Below are 25,435 nucleotides of genomic sequence, written 5' to 3' on the forward strand. Positions count from 1 at the left end.
GAAAGGAAAGGTTAATCCTCAGTGTTAATGGTGAAACTTGGGCGAGGGCTCTTGATTTCTTGGAACAGCTAAAGACAATAGTGCTGATAAGTAAATTCCACTATTTGTGTTATGTTTGATTAGCAGGAAGTCATAAAGATAACACTGTGACCGAACAGTTTATATTATCGCACTTCAACACCATGCCCATTTCACTATCTTTATTTTATTATTGGGTTTTTTTTAATCATTGATTTCCTGTAAACTATGGGCATTCTATGAATGACCGATGCCTCATGCATGTTTTCATAACAGCTGTTTATGTGGTGTGTTGGTCCCCTTCTCTGCCAAGTCACTTTCAAGTTCCTGTTCCTAGGGCTGCAGGATTATGGCTAAAATGATAATCGTGATTATTTTGCTCAATATTGTGATCATGATTATTTATCGGAATTATTCATCCATTTTGGGGAAAACAATTATTTTATCGCACTTTGTATATGCACAGAAAGCGGCCTTCACAATAATGTATTTGATAAATCTCGAAATCAACTCAAATGTGCAAGTCTTTGAATAAAAATAGAAAAATAGAATTAAAAAAGCATGGCACAAAATAAATATAATTTACCCCAAACGAGGAGGTCAGTTACATTACACCAAAAAAGAAACTGCCTACCCCACCCAGCCCTCCCTCGGGTCACCGGCACATCACCCCGAAGGATTTCCTTGCAATTTTACATTTTAACACTTATAATGAAAATAACTACTGTGTGATAATTATTATAAGTTTTATATTTATTTAATAGTGATAATTCCTTAAACATGCAAGTGCAGAGCAGTGGCTTAAATGGACACTCCAATACACATTTATGCTCCACTGCACATGCCAGTGTGTTGCACAGATTATTTACTTTTGCACATGGATAACTGCGATCAGACGAAAAACAAGGGCAAATTGCATTCAGCAGAAAAACTTTATGGGCGTATTTGCACTGGCATATCATTAGCTTAATATGTTTTGTGAATCGGTCGCTGAGATAGCCCAGATAGCGGACAAATTGGGGGTAGGGGAGAAATTGTCCCCGGCCACGATCAATTATCTGCGGAGGCCCATATCGACATTGCGTTTGATATATGTTGATAGATTAACAAATTAATTGTGCAGCCCTACCTGTTCCACATATCTAGATTCCATGTATTTGTGTATTCTTTAAAGTGGTGGTGGATGGTGGCCGTGTAGAACTGGACGATAATTTTCTGCGGCAGATTGAACTTTTTCAGCTGCCAGTGTTTAATGTTGAACGGGCTTTTCTCTTGGTCTTCACCGTCCATTCAAGCTCAAAGCGACGGATGCCCTGAGAGCTCAGCGCAGTGCAACTCACAAATGCTAATGGAGTCTTCTCTCTGTTGTCTCTGTTTCCTAGTATCTGTTTCACAAATCCAGATTTGTCATATTGTGTGTATCACTAACTCTAGTCTCTTTCCATCCTCAGACACACGGTAGGAGACACCAAGGTCCCCTTCTGTCTGCAGTCCTGCGTCAAGCCGCTCAAGTACGCCATCGCTGTACATGACCATGGCACAGACTATGTGCACAGCTTCATCGGGAAAGAACCCAGTGCTGCGCTTCAACAAGCTCTTCCTGGATGAGGACGGTGAGCTCTGAAGTGTTGGCCTAAATTAACCTGTAAAGCTCAATGCGCAAATAGGAACTGGCAGTTGGGTAAACGGTCACCGTAGAATATAATTTAGAATTCGAAGATAAAAAAATAAAAATAAAAATCGAATGCTAAAAATGCCATTAGATTGTGTATTCTTTCAAATAAATTAATTGATTATAAATGTTTTGACTGACGTTAAGGGAATCAAGTCACATGTGATGAGTGACACACTTTGATATAAGTTAATCCAGTTTGTTGCACAGTGAAAGCACATTAGAGAGAGTTTAATCGGATGACTGTGCCAATTCGGCGGAGAAGCCCAGGCGTCTCCCTCTCCTCTGGTGTTTCATTGTGTGTACAAGGGAGACTGCGCCTTCGACCAGAATGTCCAAACAGTAATAAGAAAAAAAGAGCCCTGTAACGGAATCAGGATTCTGTATCGGCACATATATATCGATCAGAACTGCAAATCGATCGATGCATCTCTAGAATGTGTGTGGCATACAAGTGACAGTTCCATGAACTGGATGCCCCATTATAATTTTTTGCTCCTTAACAACATTGCGCATGACAAAACATGACGCCCAACCGCCTTACAGTTCCAGCGTGTTGTGTATGTGCTGGTGATAAACTTGATTAGAGTTATTTGAGTCCCAGGCCGCACCCAATCTGGTAACCCCTTAATCCCTGTGTCAGTACTTAAACAAGTGGCAATGTAGTGAAATCCTGTGTGGGCAACTTGCCTTTTTTCGGAGACTGCTTGCGGGTGCCCGGGATAGTCCTGTCAGACCTGTTGTGTAATTGTGTAGAACACTGGTGACGTAATGGCTGTACTCGGTCTCATTCCAAAACATTTGTTTTTCACCTTGTTGTTGACATTCTCAATTAGCATTCATGGGAACCTAAATGAAAGGAATACAAGTACGTTTTTTTCAGTTCGACCTAATGTATCTCTGAAATCTTTACAGTCAAAAGTAAGGTCATGATGACAATAAAAATGTTGATATTACTCATGCAAAGCTTAACTTTACATGAACTTCTAAAAGATTAAACCAATTTTCTCTTTGTCACCATGGAAGTTGAGTTCATTAACTAGATATATCTACTTCACAAATCAACAATAAATGACATGATTGCTCTACAGCCAGGTGGTGAATACCTTCATCATGTGAATGTTTTCACACCTATGTATGGCCTATGATCCTTTGTGTTTTAACTGTTAACGCAAACTCTCTTTAACTGTTAATTATTTTTGCAGATAAGCCCCACAACCCATGGTGAATGCAGGTGCAATTGTTTTGCACGTCACTCATAAAGGTAAAAGCAATAAACTTTTTAAACTTTGTGTGTATTCTAATGTTTAGCCTGTGTCATTTCCACTAAATAAAAGCCAGTCTAATAACCAAGTACCCACTTCTGCTGGGTTAATATTAAGCGGGTGGCTTTATCAAGAAGATAACGGCTGGTTAAAATAAATATTGGTGCAGATAAGACTGTTTTTACAATGCCTTATTTAACATAGTTTGTGTAAACACAACAAAAAGAACCATTCACCATTCCTAGCAATGGTTTTATTTTGTTGTATTTCAAAGATTCATTATCATTTTTGACGCCTAGTTTTTGCCATTTCTAAGAGGGGAAAATTTTTCCTTGGCCATTAACATTGATTACTCTTGTATATTCTTTTATATACTATGGACATCAGAGTATGTTCAACCATTTAAACCGTTTTACCTAGTTTTGTGTGAACACAACAAAATGAACCATTCCGCCATTCATGCAATGGTTTCATTTTGTGGTATTCAAAGATTCATTATCATTGGTAGACTCCTAAATTTGGGGATAAACCTTTTTTGGAATTATCTTGGAATTAATTGTCTTGCAGTGGTTTATTTCTAAAACGCTTTGGACTGGGCAAAATGACCCAACAGTCCATGAGCGTGATGTGACAATGACTCTTGACCGGAGCGAGTAGTGATCTTCAGGACATCACCTCGGTCCACTGCCATGCAAGTGTCACGGGGATTAAGACATGTGATAATCCTTCCTGAGAGGGATTTAGCAACAGTAGCTGGCACGCTCTGATTGTACCCCTGCTGAAAATAACCCGGGTGGGAGGCTAGTCAACTGCAGGCGCATGCAGGCGGACAGAAGCACTTTGTTAAACTGCATGGAAAAGCAGAGCACACACATCACTCACTATAGCCATTTCATCATGTCACAACAGTGTTTAATGTTGAACGGGCTTTTCTCTTGGTCTTCACGTCCATTCAAGCTCAAAGCGACGGATGCCCTGAGAGCTCAGCGCAGTGCAACTCACAAAGACAAACAAACTAACTAGGAAAACACATGCAAATAGACAAAATGCAAGCAATTATGGAGAGAGAGAGAGAGAGAGAGAGAGAGAGAGAGAGAGAGAGAGAGAGAGAGAGAGAGAGAGAGAGAGAGAGAGAGAGGAGAGAGAGAGAGAGAGAGAGAGAGAGAGAGAGAGAGAGAGAGAGAGAGAGAGAGAGAGATGAGAGAGAGAGAGAGAGAGAGAGAGAGATTCTGCTGACCCTGGACCAGACAGTTTGTTTGTCATTATTTGCTTGTGTTTTGTCTGCTTGCATGTGTTTTTCTTAAGTTCGATGTGTTGAGCTCTCAGGGCCACCGTACTAAATAACTTTTGGACTGACTGAATTTTCTTTATTGGCACTGGGTTGTATTGCAACTCACTGAGCGCACACATGCTGTGACAGTGCCTTTGTATTAACTTTTGATTATTTGGTTTGCATTAAAGTTGGCCGGTGTATTCAGTCTGAGTGTCCTGGGCACACTATCACACACGTATTGATCCTTCAGATTGTATGAGCATTATTGCATAAAAAACGTTAAACCTCAATAAATCATCTTTCCCTTTGAAAGATTCCAAATGGGTTTAATTTTGTTTGAATTAAAATAAACCAGTACATTGAGCGCTTTATGTAATTCATCACCTGGAAGAATGCTTCAAAGTCCTTTTGGCTAGAGATTAACCTTTTGATGGGCTTTTAATCTCAGCCACTCACTTGTTTCATACATGCAGCCATTGGTTCAGTCCTCTCATGTTCATTGGTGCTGATCGTCGGGGAATGTCTGATCAAAAAGCTTGGTGATAAACTTATTACATACCTGTGCGGGAAGGGGTCACAAAGTTATAGAGGGCTTCAAATGAATCAACAGTATGGCATGAAGAGGCAAGTAGAAGTATGTGGCTTGTGTATTCTGATTTCATCTCCTATGCTTTCCAGTGGTTGGAGCAACATCCAATGAGGACCACACTCATGCCAGTCAGGGACTTTGACACGTACGTCGTCTGTGTCCACATGTTGTCAGAACTCTATTCTCACGGGTGACATGAATTTTCCCTTTTCTATTATTATTATTATTTTTTTTTTTTTACTCATAAACATGAATCTTGTGCATTGCATCACCATGCAAATGTGTCCATTTATTAGTGATTTTATTTATTTTTAATTCAAGCACATATACGTACATGTATGCATGTTCTCTTTTTGCGTTTTTTTTTTTTTTTTTAATTGAACTGAATGATAATGTGTGGAGAGTCTTAAATGATAGAAATAACACCACGCGAGAATAACAATATTCTTGATACTTTACAAATCGACTGAAAATATAAAAAACATTTATGTTATGACATTGTCTTAAATTGTGCAGATAGTAGGTAATAATTTTTATTCCCTGGCTTGATTCTTGATAACCTCATGGTATCATCTTGTCAGTGTCTGGGTCAACAGATGGACTACTCAAAAAGTAGCATAAGCCGCTTTGTCAGCCACTGTCTATTTGTTGATTTAATAATGGGAAACGTTCACAGAAATAAGCCAGCTTCATTAAGGCCCCCAAAAGTGCTCTTTGATCGCTCCGCTGAGGTGCCCTCCCCATTGGCTATCAAATGTGTTCTCTGATTGGTTGGCTAAGGCATGCTTTGGTTGGCATGCAAAGGAGAGCTCTGATTGGCCGTCGACGGCACTTGGGCGACTGAAACGCATTGTGATTGGCCCTCTACGGCATGCTCTGATTGTCTCTGTGATTGGCCTTTTATATAAAACCGTTTTCTGATCGACCAGCCAGGACACTCGCTAAGATGACAAATCCACATTGAACAGGTTTTTATAGTGAATTCATATTCAATCATATTTCATGGTGATGACCAGCAGGGCAGTTCCAATGAGGGAGAGTTTTCCTAATACACCACACTGTCATACATGTGTTGGATAATAAATATTATCAAATGGATTCACAGTCAAACTGCATGCAGAACCTACAACCAACAATTGCTGGTCTAGTCTCTTATTTCTTACAATAGAAGGACTAAAACGGATAAAAATAAAAATTTAATCTCTTTGCCCATTTTTTAGATCAGTAAATATATATTCTAGGCTGATATACTACACTCTGAACAGGATTCTTCTGAATAGGGACAAGTACGAGTAATAGTGGAATAATGAACAATAATCGTGAAATCCCGTCATTTGAAGATCCTGTGTTTTATTATTGTTGAATTGATTTGTTCACTACTTGTTAAAAACAAACTCGGCTGCAACCTGACACTGCCACTGAGTTCCAAAAAATGAAAGCGAAACTGTACGTCACGTTGCGACGGTTTTGGTCAGGTTTAGGTATCGGACCATTTTTGTCCAGCTTCTGAGTACGGTATCGGACCAGACGCCGGCATCTTCAGCGGTGCATCCCTGCTAAGAGCCGATGTAGTAAATTTCAAACAGGTTTCGGATCGGTTCGACTGTTTAGCCTTTGTGCCGAACATAAGACGACACAGCTTGCTTTCTGTTGCACTTTGTCAAAGTCAAAATCGCTGGACACTCCAAAGCCAGTTTTGTTTTTTTTGTTTTTTTTCTGAGACACAGAGTTGTCAAGGCTGTAAAGTAATGCATGTCCCTGCTCTCTTTGGGCACCATCATCATTGTGCTATCAATGTTTCCTTTTCTATTTACATATATATTTGTACTTTTTAAAATTTATTTTATTAAAATTTTTTTCAAATCAGTTATGTACAATTTCAAACCATTGGTCAGTGCCCAGTTTAGCCTTTCTTCCCGAGAACGATGCGGTATGGTTGCCCAGACAACATGTTGGCACGTGGTCCTCCCCCCAAAACTGTTGTTACATGGTGCTTGAAGGCTACATGTTGTTGTTGCTGTTTTTTTTGTATGTTGCATATTTTCCAGACTTAGGAACTGTGGGATATTATGACTGCTGCTGCAGGTCAAATGACGTTGGTAATTTCTTCTTCCTTTTCCATATCTTTCTCCTCCCAATCCTTCCATCCCTGAAATTTACCCCTCCCCTTTCTCTTTCTCTCTTCCCCCACCCAGCCAGCTGTGTAGACCCCCCCCCCCCCCCCCATTTAGTGACTCTTAACAAATTCTTAACACTTATCTTTTTTTCCCCCTCTTCTTCTTCTGCACAGAGAATTGTAGAAGTTTTAAATATGTACTGTCAGTCACATGTGTAGCAATAGCCATGTCATTAAAAACCCGCTCACGCCATCTTTACCCTTAAACATAAAATCCTCTTGATTGGATTTATAACAAAGCATTTCTATCCAATCCAGTGTCGCCTTTAATGTATACTGTTTTTTTTTTTTTTGTTTTGTTTTTTCCTATATTTCTCTTGCCAAACTCAGTTGTAAAGGTGCCTTTTAATATGATGTGCGTGTGCTAAAAGGCTAAATACAGAAACCGTTCTCCTCAGAAGAGGACAACTCCCCTTTTATCCACCCGACCTTCCCCCTCCCCACCTCTCTCCCTCTTTTTATGTCCGCTCGGCTGTCAAACAAACTGATGTCACTGTATAGATCCACACATGTTGGCCTAAAAGCAAGTGCTGCAGATACCGCACATACGCAAACGTCTGAATTATGGCAACCCATAATACAAACCCTAATGTGGAGACCTGCATTTCTATGCACTAGCTTACTGCATAAGTACATTGGTAATAAAATATACACACAGTTAAAAAAACGTGTGCTAATGTATACTTCACATTTTAACCTACAAGACCCCCTAAAAGTGACCCATTTGACAGTAAACTGAATCGGAAAAAAGGCATTTATTGGATATAATGTGTAGAACTTCTATTAGGTTTTTTGTTTTGTTTTTGTAATTGGCTTATCTATTGCAATAAGCATTTCTACTAAATCTCCCTCTCTTCACCTCAAAAGAATTCCCTCTTTTGAAGTTATTTGCAAGCCTATCTCATTAACACTTCTTGTCTCGAGTAAAACTTGCATAAACCCATGTGATTTATCTCACATCTTGTATGTAAACAAATCAAAGCAAACATGCTCATTGTGTAGTTCTACCTCGCAAGCAGTAGTATCGTCTCTTTGCTGTTATGATCATACTGTGTTTTTCCTCCATGCACGTCACGTGGAATGAGCTCTTCTAATGCAAGCTTTTGTTCTTTGTCACTCAGCAAGGTGCAAGCAACGCAGAGAAATTTGACTATGTAAGTATCAAAACGGATCAGGTTCAAGATGGTAGTTGCACATTGCCACAGTATTTTTTTTTTTAATATATTTTCTTTTTCAATCCTACTCTGTACCAGATGGGTGCTTTAGCTCAAATAGCCAATAGAAATTTTCCAGTCGTATAGAATGTTCTTTTGTTGGCAAATACTAGGCCTTGTACTTTGTACACCTGTAGCATTGTCATATGTGCCATCTGCCACCAAAGTATGCTCAACAGACGATTGAAAGTATTTGCAAACAGTATTGTAAGCGCAGACCAACAGGCATTTACAGAATCAAACAACACTTTTGAACTTCTGGACAGAATTCAAAATTCACTCCAAACTACGCCTGCTTCCTTCAAGGTCATGGACTTCCTCAACAAGATGGCAGGAAATGAGTATGTGGGGTTCAGCAATGCCACGTAAGTTGTCTTTTTTTTCTTTTCTTTGTTCCCCCCCCCCCCCCCCCTTTCCTCCAAAGGTCAGAAGTTGTTTTCCAAAACCTTTACAGCCCCCCATCCACCCTTTCTTATTCACGTCAATTATTCACCAGACCTAATCGTTCGGCCCACCGACATATTATTTGTGTTGCTCGGCGGTCATGAATGTTAATGATGTTTACTGGAAAAGAGTCGGTGTTCATGTCACCATCACATGATTGCATGAGAGCGCTGGTTGCACTGTACACAGGAGGGAGGAGGAACATGGGTGGAGAAGTGTCATATACACACACACACACAGTAGAGATTGTCACTTGCTGTTTGTGATAGGGCGTGCGCTGTTCTTTGTGTGACAGATTCCAGTCGGAGCGCGAGTCAGGGGACAGGAATTTTGCCATCGGCTACTACCTGAAAGAGAAAAAGGTGTGTGTGTGTGTGTGTGTGTGTGTGTGTGTGTGTGTGTGTGTGTGTGTGTGTGTGTGTGTCTGTGTGTCTGTGTGTCTCTGTCTCTGTGTGTGATATATATATGTTCGTCAAAACCCACTATTTGTCTTTTATTTGGATTCGGCTCCGCCCCTACTTTACGGAAATGTTAATGCTTCCATTCCCACACACTTCCATAAACGGCCGTGCCGGTATTTTCCCAGAAATGATACAAGGTCGAGAGCGCGGAAATTTATGGAACATCCACACCGGCTCCCATTCCCACATGATGCCAATACGGAACATTTCCAGTAGATTTACGTATTTCAGTGCAAGTGGGGCTTATGTAAAGGGGCTAATGTCTTTGTGTGTTTTCTCCGCAGTGTTTCCCAGAGGGCACAGACATGACATCCATTCTGGACTTCTACTTCCAAGTTAGTGCAACGATATACTTGCTGAGGTTTCATTTTCCAAATGAGGTTAATTTTCAAAGGCAGGAAACTGCCTTTTTTTGCACTGCAGCATATTTTTGTATCTTCTAGAGGTCAGTCCTTCTTTCGGCACACGTGTCTTGCAGTTATAATTTGCGAGGCAAATCTGTCATATATTCTCAAATATTCCTAGTAGCCTGCAAATATTTCTCTAAAACATTCTGCTATTGTGTTGGCTTGAGACCAGAGTCGTGTTGCCTAATTTGCACTTACAGTCTGTGCAACAAATGGGTTTCAGGACGATTGTTTTGATCGCACTGCCACTCACGCAGCTCGGGCTTCCCAAACCCACACCAGGGAGTTTCTGGAAAGTTGGGAAATTTTCGAAATTCAATTACGTACATGGAATATCATGAGATTTTAGTTGTCACATTTTCTTGCCCAAATTTAAAAAATGAAAAGAAAAAGAGCTTCACACAGTTTATCTGTTTTAACACTATTTCACTCACATTGATCAGTGGTTATATTCCATTTGTGTTTTTTTGTACACAGTCACAAATTCAAGTTATTTATCTCGCGTATCTGCATTAAAAATTTACTAATTGCATTGATCATGGAATTTTGGAGTTTGGTCCTGGAAAAGTCTCCTTTAGAGTGGGAACCCTGATGTGTTCTTAAGCGTTCCCAAGTAAACCTGTCTGCATTTAGGTCACAACTATCGGGGCTGAGAAATGGTGTGATTTATCATTGTGTCATTGTTTCTCTTTTTGTCCCAGCTGTGTTCCATCGAGGTGACCTGTGAGAGTGCCAGTGTCATGGCGGCCACCCTGGCCAACGGCGGTTTCTGTCCAATCACAGGCGAGCGCGTGCTGAGCCCAGAGGCAGTTAGAGACACCCTGAGTCTGATGCACTCCTGCGGCATGTATGACTTCTCGGGCCAATTTGCCTTCCATGTGAGTGAAACAAGTGTAATTAGTTTTAATTTCAAAACACTTTTTGCATAAAACTGGCCACTCTTTATAAACTGACTTATACTACTTTTAAAAAAATATATATATTTACTTTGCTCTATACAATATGTACCCCTAACAAAGTGTTATTAAGTTCTTAAAGGTACAGTGTGTCGAATTTAGCGGTATCTAGTGGTGAGGTTAAAGATTGCCACCAACTGAATGCCGCCCCCATGGCGTTGCAACATGGCGGCCAATATGCCGAATATTTCTGCCAAGTCCTTCCGTGCCCTACTTATATTATCATTATATTGTACAACAAAAAAAAAAGAAACCCTGTTAGTTATTTACAAACATTAACTGGCTCAAGTCCAGTACACATTGTTTACCAGTCACAGTTAACCTACCGGCTGGTACATGTTGTCTCTGGCCTCAGGCCAAGTCAGATCAGCTGCTGCGATACAAAAAGCTCACACAAACATCAATCGCCGGAATGACCGAAAGTGACCTCTGAATGTTTGCTTGGACTCAAGATACAGTTTGTTATGAATGGAGACCTTGTATTATATAAAACTATTATACAGATACCTCTGAAAACTATTAATGGGCCTTAAATTTTAGATGGCACTTGTCACTGGTGATTTAACGACACCACATGTTCGCTGCAGATTCCTAAACTCTTTCACTATTGGTTGAAAAAATACTGAAGAGCAGAGACTTAAGCCCTTTTCGTACAAGTGACAGTATTACATGGAAAGGTCCTGTCATTCTAACTACATTCAGCCATTTGATGAACGTTGGTTGTATTTTTGTCTGGATGTGGGAAGCCGTGGAGAGGGTAGAGTTGGCATTCTGTAGCAAAATTGAAGGAACCTCTTCATTTTTTTCCCCTGTTGTAGGTGGGTTTGCCAGCCAAGTCTGGGGTGGCAGGAGGCATCCTACTGGTTGTTCCCAATGTGATGGGCATCATGTGCTGGTCACCTCCACTGGATAAACTGGGGAACTCTGTCAGAGGCATCCAGTTTTGCACGGTATGCAAAACTCCAGGCAAACAAGTATATGCAGTACACACAATAAACAGAACACACACTATACTAGGTACTCAGTTCATATAACAACACATATGGAACGACAGGATCTACTTGCAAAACAACGCTTGTAAACATACCTAGCACAAAAGTGACTTGTGTGTACATTCTTATCTTGACTGTGTTATCTTGTCTCTGAACAATATCTCTTAACATAAAATTATTAAATTGATTTGAATTTATCATGACAGATCGAGAGGGCAGAGTGGAAGGGAGGGTAAGGGTTTTGTATAAATTTGTGGTATTTAACTAGTATACACAAAACATAACTATAATGTTGTAGGGGGGGGCATAATCATTATTCCGATCCACTATACAGAAACTATTTATTTTCATATATGAACCCTAGATGTTCAACATTTATTATTATTGATATGTTCTTTCCTATGGGCTGCAACACACTAGATGGTCTGAAATGGTCCATACTAAAGATGTGTACATTTGGTGGATGAGCAAGTCCCTACATGCCCGGAAGTATTAGTGTCTGTATAGAACGTAAACCTTTCACAAATGTTTATGAAAATAGCTTTTTGCTACTTAACTTCTTAAACCAAGATTTCCCATGTGGATTCATTACTTGTTTAAAAAGTTTTCATATATCGAAAGACAAAATGTAGGTGAATTGTATACGTCGACGCAACATTTGTGTAGGTCCCCAGCCTTAGTGGTTTAGCTTCTTGTGCCAGTAGTGATTGCTATTGGCTAAGGATGAGGGGTGTGTGTAGAATGAATAGATTCTTCCCATGCATGTAATAACAAACATGGTTAAGACGGGGAGATTGAGCAACAGCGTCCTTGAGAATCGAACTCCTTGAACTCCACTCCTTTGTAGTAGACAGACCTGATTAATAAGTAATTTAGGGTAGATTAATCTTTTATGTTGAAGACTGGCGAGATTGTCACTCGGGGCTTGCTAAACACTGTACAGCAGAACATCATGAATCCGCCCTTGAAACTGCAGAGTCGTGTTGCAGTTGATGCACAAAATAGAGAGCGAAAGAAAGTCAATGTCTGCTGTTGTGAGTTACTTCAAGCTAAATGAAGATGATTCGATAAATGATTTATCGATCATCTGACAATATTCCAAAATTGTGCAGACGGCATATATCGCTGTCACTAAAGTGGAACGTGCACTCTGGTTGTTCGTAGTGCACGAGCACCGCTCGTGATGAAAGGTTCGACTCTTTTTTGAGACTCGTTCTTGACCGGTCACTCAATAAAACAAGGCGTTCCATTTAATTTAGTTGGTTTAATGCATGTGAGCGAAGGAGGGCTTCCAGTGAACAAGAGTGAGAAGAGTAGGTCATTTATTATTACATTTATTTTGGAATGGCAAGTACCATATAAATATAATCGAAGGGTATATTGCCACTTAAAAGTGAAAGAAACTTCAATTTGAAGTTTGAACCGGTCATTTCCATGTTAGTTATATGTCCTGTACTACTAAAAGTCAGTGAGAGTTAGCGGTTGCATTATACTGAAACTTGGTCTCAGTCCCATATACTGTTTTATTTAATTGTAACTATGGGGTAGTTTCATGTTCTATTATTGTTCCATAGTGAATAATGAACAATAATAAACACGGTGTCAAGATCAGCAATCTCACTATTGTGGTAACTGAAAATTGCAGCGGTGGTCCGTATGTGCAGCTTTCTTATCACGTGAACATGATCAGATCACGCTATGAATTTGTCATTGATGTACAGCAGGTATACCCAATGAGTCACCTTATATTTTGAGTAATTAAGATACCATGCTTCTATACGGCAGCTAAATAATGAAAATGTGACATAAAATAAGGTTTAAAAGCTTTATTCTAGTACACCAAAATAAAGTCTTTGTAGTTTGTGTTTTATCTGATACAGAATTTAAATCTGCAGAGGGGAAGAAACACAGGTCAAGACAGACAAGAGCTGTGATAACACTAACTACTCTGGTCACCTGTGGCCTGATCACACACCTGTGTCTCTGTCTCTCTTACACCCACATGTACAGTATATTCTCACCACACAGACAATAAGAATCTCAACAGTCCTGTTTGTCCCCTCATTATTAACAATGGTCAATTCTAATTTGCATCTTTCCATTTAAAAGTAGCTCTCCACCAGATGAGGTCTGAGTCATGCTCATTATTACAACATACAGTAGTTGTCTGTCTACAAAGATAAGAACTGGTTATTGTATTGTAATGGCTATCTGTTGACACATTTGACCAAATCGACCAGAAAAATTACGAAAAATAAAGACTGGTTACTTTATATGATAATTTTATTTTAGTTTGTTTTGTAAGTACACTATATCGTTTCTGTTCTTTTTTTCTTTCTAGTTTTAATTAAAACGTTTTTTTCACACCTAGCTTTAATTTTTAGTTTAGTTTTGGTTAACTATACAGGGATGCAAACACATGTATGGTAAAAAGAGGTCTAATATATACGTATGGTGGTTAGCAGATGGTTTTCTGAGTTACCATGAATGCATCACTTCCGACACAAATTCGATTTTTCCCAGCCTGTGAACACAGCATTGCTTCCTTGCTTTAGGACTAGAGCCGCGTCTTAGAGAACGAGTCCACTAGTTAAGGTGGAGATACACTTAAAAAGATGCAAGAACAAAAGACGTTAGAACCACCAGAGAACATGTCCCAGAACACAGCAGAATACTCCATAAGAACTCTCCAATGAAAGAAGCACAAACTCGACAGCCAGAGGAGGTGGGAATGGTTTTGCTTTACATAAAGATGATATTTCATCAAAGAGTGAAGGGGCTTTTATTTACCTCAACTGCCGTCTGGGTTGGTGCTCCCCAAAATAAATAAAGGTTAAATAAACTTGCATTATTTTTGTTCAGTCACACAGGGATCCGGACGCACAATGGACTAGAGATCACTCTCTCTTCATTACGAAATGACTGTCCTGATCCAAGGAGGAACGTCCCTCGGTTTAAACTGTTCATATCATACAAGTAGAAACTAGCAAACAATAGATCTAAAATAAAAACACTGTAAAACCAAAACACTGGAACGGCACGGGGTGCACGCAGGGCGCTCGGAGCGCGGTTTGCTAACCCGGGAAAAGGAGGAGGTTGAAGTCGGTCCCCTGCCATGACTAACAGCATTTGGACCAATCGCAAGAAGGAGAGCTCTCAGAATGTGAGAGACGAAATTTGCCTCTGGCTTGTGCAAGAACAAGAACCCAGATCCATGCGTCAATTTGTTATCTTGTTCTGAACGCATATTTTTGCTCAAAAACGTTTACGTCTTTTTAATTGTACCTTTCCCTTTAATCAATCGCGGAATGGCGTTTTCTCAGGCGGATAAAAAAGATTAAAATTTGCTAAACTGGGTCACCGCGTTATTGCGATTAACAAGCTAGAGCGAGCCTCCCACAAATGTACAGTATGTTTTGTTCATTCAGGTTCATCTGGTCCTTTGTCAGTTGAATCGGTTTGATGCTGACGGGTTAGTCAAACAGTTCAGCAGCTTAATTTGCTTCGCCATTGTCACTAAAATACATGACTCGTGCGCACGTGAGTCAACGCACGTGAACGTATGGTTCCAACTGTAACAGCAATATTTAAATATCACGAATGCAACAAATGTATCTATGGTGTGGGGATGGGGTGGTTGTACACCTGTTGCTACTTGATTGGTCTAACGAGCAACGGGTAAAACCTCCATCCATCCATCCATCCATCCATCCATCCATCCATCCATCCATCCATCCATCCATCCATCCATCCATCCATCCATCCATCCATCCATCCATCCATCCATCCATCCATCCATCCATCCATCCATCCATCCACATTGGCAGGTTCGCCCTCCCTATACCAGAGGGTGGGTGTGTGTGTGTGTGTGTGTGTGTGTGTGTGTGTGTGTGTGTGTGTGTGTGTGTGTGTGTGTGTGTGTGTGTGTGTGTGTGTGTGTGTGTGTGTGTGTGTGTGTGTGTGTGTGTGTGTGTGTGTGTGTGTGTGTGTGTGTGTGGTTAGACCACAAGCAACAGGTGTACAGCTACACTGATCCCGGGCCCAATTACCTAGACCTAGGACAGGTGTGGCTGCTCAAAACCCATCACAGTATTAATTTTGGGGTGCGTGTTTTGCTGTTCGCTGTCCCTATTTTTTTTTGTCAAAAAGTGGTCGCCAAAGGGGGGAAACCCGAGGCCACACATCGTTGTCCAATTGACTTAATCTGGTAGCCCAGGGCAACTGTTACTGTCGAGCCCTGAGATACCTTTGTGTATACTGTATATAGTTAGCAGTAGTAGCTTGCATACGATGAGATTAGCCTACGAGAGGGCTACTGAATGAATATTTGAGTAATTTATCGGCAGTCACTCAAACGCCATGCCATCCTTTTAACACTGTTGTGGTAATCAAAATATTTGCGGAAAGTTGTCAGGTCTATATCTTTTTCGTCTCCTCATTATCTACTTATCACCATTGCTTTCATTTCAGGACCTTGTCGAGCTCTTCAACTTCCACAACTACGACAACTTGAGGCACTTTGCCAAGAAGCACGACCCACGCAGGGAGGGCGGGGACCAGCGGGTAAGGTTGCCTACACCTTGTTGTCACAAGCGCACACATGCCTCTGTCACCGCTGTCCACAACCTACACACCATCTCTCCAAAAGACGCTGTTGGGGACTTGAGGTGATTGTTGGTTGTTGTAGTTCAGATGGCCGTGGGGAGTGTACGGGCTCCACTTAATAGTAGTTGAACTGTGCAGCTCTGTCAGGTTTTGCCTGCGCTGATTTTTGTAGGGAGTCTGCATCGGCAATTTCTCGTGCTCGTGTCTTTGCAACGTGAAGACGTCAATAGATGGATGTAGAAAAGGCATTAAGTTGACAAATTGTGAGCTCAACATTGCAAGCTTTCAAGTTACACGGGTTGGCCATTTCTATGAATCACTGTACTGGCTGTACTAAAGAGTTCAAACACCTTAAGTGTTACCTCAGCCCTGGAGGAGCCCAGATGAATTAGTGGAATGGAATGAGGTTTATAGGGATGAGATGAGGTGCCGACGGAGAGTGAGATCCTTATATTGGAGACATAAAAAGCAGCACCAATCTAGGGGTGAGCCAGGGATGCCGGCCCAGTCCCTCAGCCGGTTGACCAGTATGCCGTGATCGCCCAAGTGGAGGCTGCACTGGGGTCTAGTATAAGTTCTCTCTTTGAGCGTTTTTTTTGTCGTATGCATCACAGAGTTGTGGTTTTGATTTAAAATGTCAGGAACTGATAAAAAGCAAACTTCTCGAGGACCTTTGATTCACAATGAAAGTTTTGAAATACAGGAAGTTTAAAGTTGTTGGGATTGGTGGGGTCAAGACCGGGCTTCTTTAGAAGTAGCATAACTTTAGCTTGCTTGACGTAGGGTGCAACAGTACCTGTGACCAGAGAGCTCTAGCAAGAGGGCGAGGGTCAACAGCCATTAACTATTAACTGTGGTAATACATTGTAACCAGAACCTCACTCTTCCTAATTTACAGGTCAACGGTTCTTGCCAGTGTTCTATTGTATTCAAACTGGGTCAATTATCACAAAGTGTACGTTTCCAAATTGCTCCGTGAAATACGGGGAACTAAGACTCAGACTTTACATATTGGCCGTTACTTTGATGAGAAATCAACAGTTGTGAAACCTTCATAATTTTGCTCACAGAACAACTCACCGTCGCAGTGAAATATATATACACGCCGGGAGACGTGGCAAGGAGACTAATCTTTTATCCGTGTCAATTGAAACAGCAGCAAACCTTTGGACCCATGGATTACGAGAGTCTCCAAAAAGAACTTACTCTGAAAGCTCCCCTTTGGAAAAAGGTGTCCCCCACAGAGTCTCACGAGGACAGCTCCACCACTGTAGTCTATAGGATGGAAAGTGTCGGGGAGCGCAACTAGAAAAGGAGAACCCCCCACCCACCTTCCTTCCTGTCTGTACCACCTTCCCTCTTTCTCTCCTCTTCCAACTCCATTCCACACCCTCAATTCAAATATTTATAGAAATAATGATGAGGATTATTTATTGCATTTAAAGAGGTTATAGGTGTGGAGGATCTTTAAGTTGTTTTGCTGTTGTTAAGGAAAGAACTTTAAGATGAGTTACTGTTTGTTTTTTTTTGTTTGTTTTTTTGTGTTTGGGGGTGATTTTCTCTGATTTCAAATCAGCTCCTAGCCTTTGTTTCCTTGGAATGGGTAGGATCTGATTTAGTGGTATTTAGGCTGCACCTCAGCCCATCATTCCAGGCCGGGTTTTCCTCCATTGAGTTGTTTTGAACTCATTCATGCTATTCCGAGTGGACTGGCTGGTTAGACAATCTTGGCTATGGGTTGATTTGAAATTAGAATGTTTAAGTGTGTGCGTGCGTGCGTGTGTGCGTGTGTGTGTGCACGCTGTCTGGAGCTACTGTTAAACCCTGCTGCTTTGTAAATGGAAGTTTCTTAATTTGCTTGATGAGAGTTAAATCGTTAGATGTGCTGTCCGTAATATCCATATTGGTAAATGATACAGAGAGGTACAGGATGCAGGAAGTGGCTAAATTGAGTTAGTATATCCATAATTGAATAAGAATTAAAGTGCAACTCTGAAAATGTTACTTATTTAACTTAATATTGAATTATTGACTAAATGATTGTGTAATAAACACAATGCCGGTGATTCACTTCCCCAAACTGCATCCTGGACGTCAAAAGAAATGACAATAAATCCACCTATGATTTCCTACTCATGCCTGGGAGGCGCTCACAATGTGGCTTGATGACTGTTGTTCTCATTTTCTTTTGCTCAATCTCGTCACAATATGGGTATTGGCACAGTTCAACCAAAGATAGGTTAACGCTACCCGTTCACCCAAACGGGAAGGCGAGACGTGAACTAGCCGACTGCGGAGACGGGATCTCTTCTGACTCTTCGAGGGAAAACGTCAGAAACTTGTCGCGTTCTCGGTCCTCTTATCAGTATTCTTTGTGTGGCGGCACAGAGAACCGGAGTCGACATTCTGAGCTGCTGCTGAGCATTGGTGGGGGTGGGGGTGGAAGGGGGGAGGGCGTCGGTTTAAAACATGTCATCGTTGTCCTCGCGAATTCTAGTGTACTACCTCAAAGGCACAGGCTGGGGATGGAGTTGACTCAACGCGTGGCTGCATTGCACTTCTAAAGAACCCTATTTATCTCGTGGTTATTTCCCCGTTACTGTAAACTGTAGTATGAGGAATATGGTGAGTCAAGGCTGCTGCGGACGTGGATAATTCACGTTGGAGAGATGTTTTTGGCGCTCAGGCATAATGAGGAATGGCTGGACACATTTTAAGAGATGTATCAATGTCCAAAATACAATAATAATAAACAGTGTGATATGTCGGTATATCCTGGAGTGCATGTTTGCGTGTAATGTAGGGAAAAATCGAAATCCTCAACAAAGAAATTTCAGTCTGGCGACGGGACAACGGGGCCCACGTTGAATACCATTTAATGCAAAAAGACGTGGGGCCCCGCGGTGGGAAAAGTTACGACCATGAAGGTTTGCAGGAGCCCCGCTCTTCCATCCGTGTGGTCTTGAGTTGAGGTTTATGTGACCAAACGTGTGTGAGACGGCAAAGTGAAGGATTGCGGGAGAATTGCGTTCTTGGTTTCAGGCACTAAGCGGTGGATTAAATAAATAAGTACACGGTGTGACGCTTATCACACAGGACCGTCTACTGGAAAGGTCGGAGCTATACGACAGTCGATCATATCTCAAAATTCTACGACCGTTTGTCAACCCAGTATTTACTGTACTCCATGCGCTTCACTCTACATGTGCCGGCATGTTTCTAGCGTCTCCTAGAGCTCAACAGTAGATCAGAATGTGCATGGAGTGTACGCCTTTTTAAAATACCTTTTCACTACGCAAAAAAAAAAAAATAAAAGGATAATTGGAAAAACCGTTTGCACAAGAACGTCACGTCAGCAAAACGCCTTGGATGTCACCTCGTCGTCTTCGGCTTTTATCAGTTAGTTGTTTTTTTTTTTTTTTTAGGAGGGATGCACAGGTGCTGATATCGGCGCCGGATCTCACCGTTGCATAAACAGAAGTTTTCTGTTTGTGAACCAAGTGCCCGACACTCAGTACTCGTACTCGGAAAACAAGGTGTCTGTGCGTCCCTAGTTCTTAATTCAATCCAGGCTTGGAAGTGTCGAGGGTCTGGAGCCTTTGCTTGGCCGTGGCTCTCTGGAAAGTTGTTTTCCTGTAAAGTGTCAATATGATTTTTGACTGTTTTTATTTTTTGTTTGTTTTTGGTTTTATTTTTTTATTGGACTTCTACTGAAGCGGCAGAAGGGTCTGTTCGTGTCCTTATTTTGTGGTACAAGGCATTCAAAAGCTTCTGGCATCAGTTTCGGGGGGGGGGGGGCGGGGGGCTTGGGCTCAAGTGAAGTGGGATCCGGATGGCAAAAAACTGAAACCCGCAGACCTCGTGGTCCTTGAGCTTTGGGGGGGAGGGGGGGAGGGGAAACGGTTAAAACCACAAAAAAAAAAATGAGGGGGGGGGTATAAAAATGAATCGGAAAGAACTCACTTGCGGTTGATTGGCGGGAAGGTGTTGCACCACCCGCGGCCCCCATCCATGATCTCCCCCGCAGACAGTCAGCCCTGTCATCCACCACTTTGTAGGCGGCGTGGGTTTGGCTCTCTGTTTTCCGACGCGACAGTGTAGTTTAGCATGCAATGCCTGCACACCTGGGAGGTTTGTAAAGACGGAGCAGGAACCGGGTGTTGAAGCCGGATCTTTTTATGGTTTCGACCCGATGGAATATCATAAAATAATGTGGCATCCAATGCCAAATTTTGATATCCTAGTCTTTAAACGCTTAAGTTTAGTGTAGTCAGCCGAAGCGGAAAACGAAAGCCTTGTTCAGTACGAGTAAATGTGTCGCGTCATTGTTCTTCTGTTTAAAAGGGATTTTTAATTTTAATCGCTTCAGATTTGTATTTTTAAGCACTGTATGACTTGTAATGCCTTCGTTCCGGTATAAAATAAAGAGATATTAATTATTGGGGAAGGTGTAATGTAGGAACCGGTGCCAAATTCAAGATGGCATTTGAGCGATGTCCTGCCCGGACAGAGACGCGGCGGGTGCAGAACTGACCCTGGATCGATGATTTTGTTGGAGGTCCTGGGGAAAAAAATTTTCAAATGTTTGCTCCCTCCGCAATGTTAAATGTTCCGTTGCGTGTGGACGGACGACTCGGTTTTACTTGAGTCTTTTCAACGTCGTCGGACCTCTACTCCTGGAAAAGGGGATAATGGCTCCGATGCAACTGAGAGAGGGGTTTTTGAATGCAGTACCAGTATTTATTGTATTTTTTAATTGTCTGATTTCATAGTTTCATATGATGTCTCTGTTGTTTGCTTGTCTCTCGCAAAATGTCTAAATCATCCCCCCGCCCCATCTTCTGATTCCCATCCTCCCCGGTGCTCTGCATTTGTCCATGATTTAAATGTGCTGAACTCATGTCATCAAGATCATTTTACTATCATATCTGCATATTTGTTTAGATATGTCACATGTCAGATGCCGTTGCTTCATGATTTCTTTCTCTTTTTCTTTCTTTCTTTTTGTTTTTTATTTTATTATTATTATTATTATTATTTTATCTTTTATTATTTTGCTGAAATTAACCCAGTGAACCAGAATAGGTGAAGTCGGCGTTGATTCTCATTATAATTTTTTTTGCCTCAATGTTCCATGTATTAAAAATAAATAAAGCACCATTATCCATCAACATCTACGCCAATAGCTGTTCTTTCATCTCATGCACCTTTATACATAATTCCAATTATTTTGGATTTCTGAACAACAGCTCTTTGCGAATGTGTAGCAAAAAGGAATTCAACATGCGCTCTTTTTTTTTTTTTAGAATGGTTCTGTCGGAATTGTCATATTTAGGGGCCGATGGTCTCATTCTCCTATCGGTCGTATTGAGATATACAGTATATATTGTTACTAAATGACCCACCCAGGCTTCAGCTGCTTTAAACCAGGAAAAACAAAAAAAAATACAAGGAGCAGCATTTTAAGGTTTATGTCTCGATTCTCTTTGCTCCCACTCGAACCCTCCCCTAGGTATTAGAAATGCGGTTTGACCTCCCCACTATTCTGTTGGGTGCACTTCCATGGAAGCTCTGTCATCTCAAAGCTCTTCATGTTCAGGCAAACGCAGTGGAACTGGAATGATAAACGACAAGCAGGTCTTCCTTTCATGTGGAAAAAAAAAATAATAATAATTTTGTTAGTTTGAGCAGCGGAATTTGAGTGGAATTATATCGTATAATGATAATTCTGTATTTTTGAGTGGAAATTGCCGTCGAAATAAACCCAAAAGCAGGAGTGCTTTCTTCGCTTAGTATAATATAGATGTAACGTCAATCGATCAAATCGTCAATCAACCAAATCCAGCCGGTAAGATGGAGTCTGTCTGTGCACATAGTCTGATTTTTGTTATTATTATTTTCACTCATAAAACCCTCCAGGTTGGATTTTTATTATGCAACCTGAGGGATTTAATTTATTTTTAATATTTTATTTATTTATAGAGTGGGGATGGTTCCAACCGTTAACTTAAGAACCTGCTACAAAAGGAATAAAACACAATTTTATTATTATTTTTTTTAATATCAATAATTAAATTAATAGGTTTATTGCATTTAAAAGGAGGGTTGAAAATGACAGATACATAATATTTATCGATTCACAAATTGGATTTGCATTCAAAGTCGCGTCTTTAAAAGGAAGCCATGAGTTACGGGCGTCTGTGTTGTATGTCATGGTGTCTCACCTCCTCCCTGTCGGCCTCTACTGGGTTATTGTCTCACTGTAAACAGCTTTCAAATAATTCGCTTCTGCTTATGTGTTTGTCTTCAACGATGAGCCTTATTTTACCTTTTCCAAAAAACACACGTTCCTATTTGTGATGCAGTTTGTTGCCGTGGAGATTTTGGGGGGGGGGGGGGGGGGACAGGATTTGGCATCAAGTTAATTATTTATTTATTTTTGAACGTGGCTGTATTTTGGGTAAAATAAGGCTCTGCGCTGGGTTTTCTTTTCTGTTTTTTGTCGTTCTTTGCCGTGACACTGGTTTCTGCATAGATTTGTGTGTTTTGTTTGGGTTTTTTTTTTTTTAAGTGTTTTTATGCTGAATCAATGGGCTTTGCTTTTCTCAATCCATGCTGAATAGACAACACCTCGTCGTATGGAAGCGTTTGACATTATTCAAATGTTAATTCAAATGAGGAAATTTTGTAATTTTTTTTTTTTTTTTTAAATACGAGTATGCACTGAAATGAGAAATTCCAATGACGTTTAATTTTGAACGACTTGGCTCCGTTTGTGTGTAAGAATGTCCGAATGTGAATTCTAATTGATACATGACCGTTTAAATTTTGGATTCTGAGTTACCGCATTGCACTTTCTATGCAAATTCTAAGGATATTCTATATTACCATTCTAAATAGAACGACGTGAACATTTTCCCGGTCGAATTGAATTACCAATTGAATAAAGTTACACATTATGCTTCCACACTACCCTGCTATTCATGATATCTATACTCTGGCTTCTTAGAAAGCCTAAAATAATTGCTAGATAATTATTTGTTTTTCATAAAGTCATTTTACTACATCCACCGGACTTAACAACTTTTCCCTTTGGGCCATTTGTGGCCAAAGGGAAACGTCAGTTCTTCTCTTAATTTATGTGTTTTTTTTTGTTTTGTTTTTCTTTCTTTCTTCCGTGTTTCACGTTTGTGTTTTAAAGTTGCTGTTGCCGGGCAGGTTGCTCACGGAAGAACGCCTCCCCAACGTTGGACGCTTTTGAGGTTTACTCAAGAGTCTGGCGTCTCGTGACGTCGTAAGAATGTCAAGTTATTTCCAATGATGATCCGGCTTCGTCCGGTGCCTTCCTCAAACAGGGTTTACGGAGCGCATCCCCAAATATCGCTCGGCCTATAATGCGGAGGTCAAAGTACCGCAAAGACCTGGATCATTCGTTCGTTGTTGTGAGGTTTGGAATCTGGAAAAGTAAAATGAGCTTCTTAATAATCGATACAGGTTCATTTTTATTTTTATTATTATTCTTTTTTTTTTTTTTTTTTCCTTTCCGCAAAATGAATTCAACCGTTCCCCTTGAAGTTCTCTTTTCTCAGGGAGGGAGTCAGTGCTGTTCCAGGGTAAGTGTGAACTGACGTTGTGATCTCTGGGCTTTGTTTGGCTGAGCCGGTTCCTTCGCGTCTCGAGTGGAATCGGCTCGTAAAAAAAATTAAATAAAAATAAAAAAACACAAGGAAAAAACGGGGCTGTCTGAAGTGCTTGGATTTATTCAAATTGGACCCATTTCAATCTGGCCAACGTCTCTCCCACCAACCGGACTGACCCACGGCATAATAAGTCGTATTTTATCATTTTCCTGGGAACCGCGCAATAAAAGTTTCAATTCCATTTCAGTCGGGCTAATTTGACGCGGGGCCGCGCCCTCCAGCCCCGGTTTTAACGCACAGCACTAGAAAAATAACCCCTTCGCTTTTAGAACGACTAATCCTCCGCCAACAAACATGTTTTGTATATATTTATTTATATATACATTTTTTAATCCCCCAGCCGCCGAGCCCTGCGGGAGGCCGGGGCCCGGCAGAGCGCGGATGAGTGTGTCTCGGGGATCGGTTCCTGGACAAAACCTGTCTGTCTCTCCCCCTCTCCCCTCCCCCTGCCCCCCCACCCCCGCCCGCCCGCAGGTCAAGTCTGTGATCAACCTCCTCTTCGCCGCCTACACCGGCGACGTCTCGGCTCTCCGCAGGTAGGCGCGCCGCTCGCCGAGTTGAGGCTGTCCCTCCCCGGGGCGGGGGGCGGGGGGGTGCGGTTTGCTCGGAGGAAGCGGGCGCGGTGATGGGTGGCTCACTTAGCCCCCGCTGTCGCCTTTCAACTTAACTTGTCCCGTGCATAGAGAATCACTTATTTATTTTGTTTGTTTGGTTTTTTTTGTATATTTGGTATCTGGATTCTTTGTCTTTGTCGCCATTTGTCAGTTCTTTCTTTGGACGTTTGCCGATTTTTCTACGTATTTAAAAAAAAAAAAAACAAACAAACAAAAAAAAAAAAACATTTCAATGAGTGTTCTCTTTGCAAATCGTCTGTCCTGTGTTACCGCGACAAATTCCTAGTCGGTGAAAATGTAGTTGCCGAAATAATCCGATTCGGGAATGGCGGTGAACGCAAAGGCCTTCGTGTCCTCGTGTCTGCACTCTCGTCCTCAAAGACCGAGCTGATTAATGCGTGCGTGTTTTTATTCTGTATTTAATTTTATTTATTTGTTTATTTTGAGGTTTGCGTTATCGTCCATGGACATGGAGCAGCGGGACTACGACTCCAGGACGGCGCTCCATGTGGCAGCTGCAGAAGGTACGTCCCCCTCAGCGTCGTTGCGGTATTTTTTCCCACGCCTGTCTCTCCTTTTCCACCACGACCGGGGTAAAAAGAGGTTTAACGGGAGCCGCTTCCAGCACTCGGGGGGGGGCGCCGTTTTTTAAGGCCGTGTGCGTTGCCATCTACGCGGGATGTGCGTCCCTCAAGAGTGTGACATCATAACTGCGACCTCTGTTTCTCCGTGCAGGACACGCGGAGGTGGTTCGCTTTCTGCTGGAGGCCTGCAAGGTCAACCCTGTGCCCAAAGACCGGTGAGGCCTCCGCTCGTTCACTTCTGTCTGTGGTTCAGTTTGTGGTTTCACAGTAAGGCAAAAAAAAAAAAAACTCCCGTCCCCTCCATTTTATTTTATATTTTATTTTTTATTTTTCCCCGTAGAAACTGAAAGAGTCAGGTCGACGCCCATTTTGAGCTCGATTAAAGGGTGGGTTTGCAATTTTTCGACGCGGGCCTTTTTAAAATGTCTGTTCCCATTTACAACCGTTCAGCGACCACGTCGCCGA

At 41.4% G+C, this 25,435-nt stretch overlaps 1 protein-coding gene across 1 annotated transcript in view; it reads left to right on the plus strand.

Moving 5' to 3' along the window:
- The window catches only part of glsb (glutaminase b), a 40,517-nt gene that overhangs the window by 12,254 nt on the left and 2,828 nt on the right, over positions 1–25,435 (plus strand). The window contains 15 exon segments of the mRNA XM_080019193.1: positions 1,470–1,595; positions 1,597–1,631; positions 2,896–2,910; positions 2,913–2,935; positions 2,937–2,954; positions 8,115–8,147; positions 8,514–8,572; positions 8,947–9,013; positions 9,397–9,447; positions 10,221–10,397; positions 11,294–11,425; positions 15,938–16,030; positions 24,247–24,308; positions 24,834–24,910; positions 25,122–25,185. Coding sequence (XP_079875319.1) covers positions 1,470–1,595; positions 1,597–1,631; positions 2,896–2,910; positions 2,913–2,935; positions 2,937–2,954; positions 8,115–8,147; positions 8,514–8,572; positions 8,947–9,013; positions 9,397–9,447; positions 10,221–10,397; positions 11,294–11,425; positions 15,938–16,030; positions 24,247–24,308; positions 24,834–24,910; positions 25,122–25,185 — 1,032 coding nt within the window.

This window comes from Zeus faber, assembly GCF_960531495.2.
Source record: "Zeus faber genome assembly, chromosome: 18".
Lineage (NCBI taxonomy): Eukaryota > Metazoa > Chordata > Actinopteri > Zeiformes > Zeidae > Zeus > Zeus faber.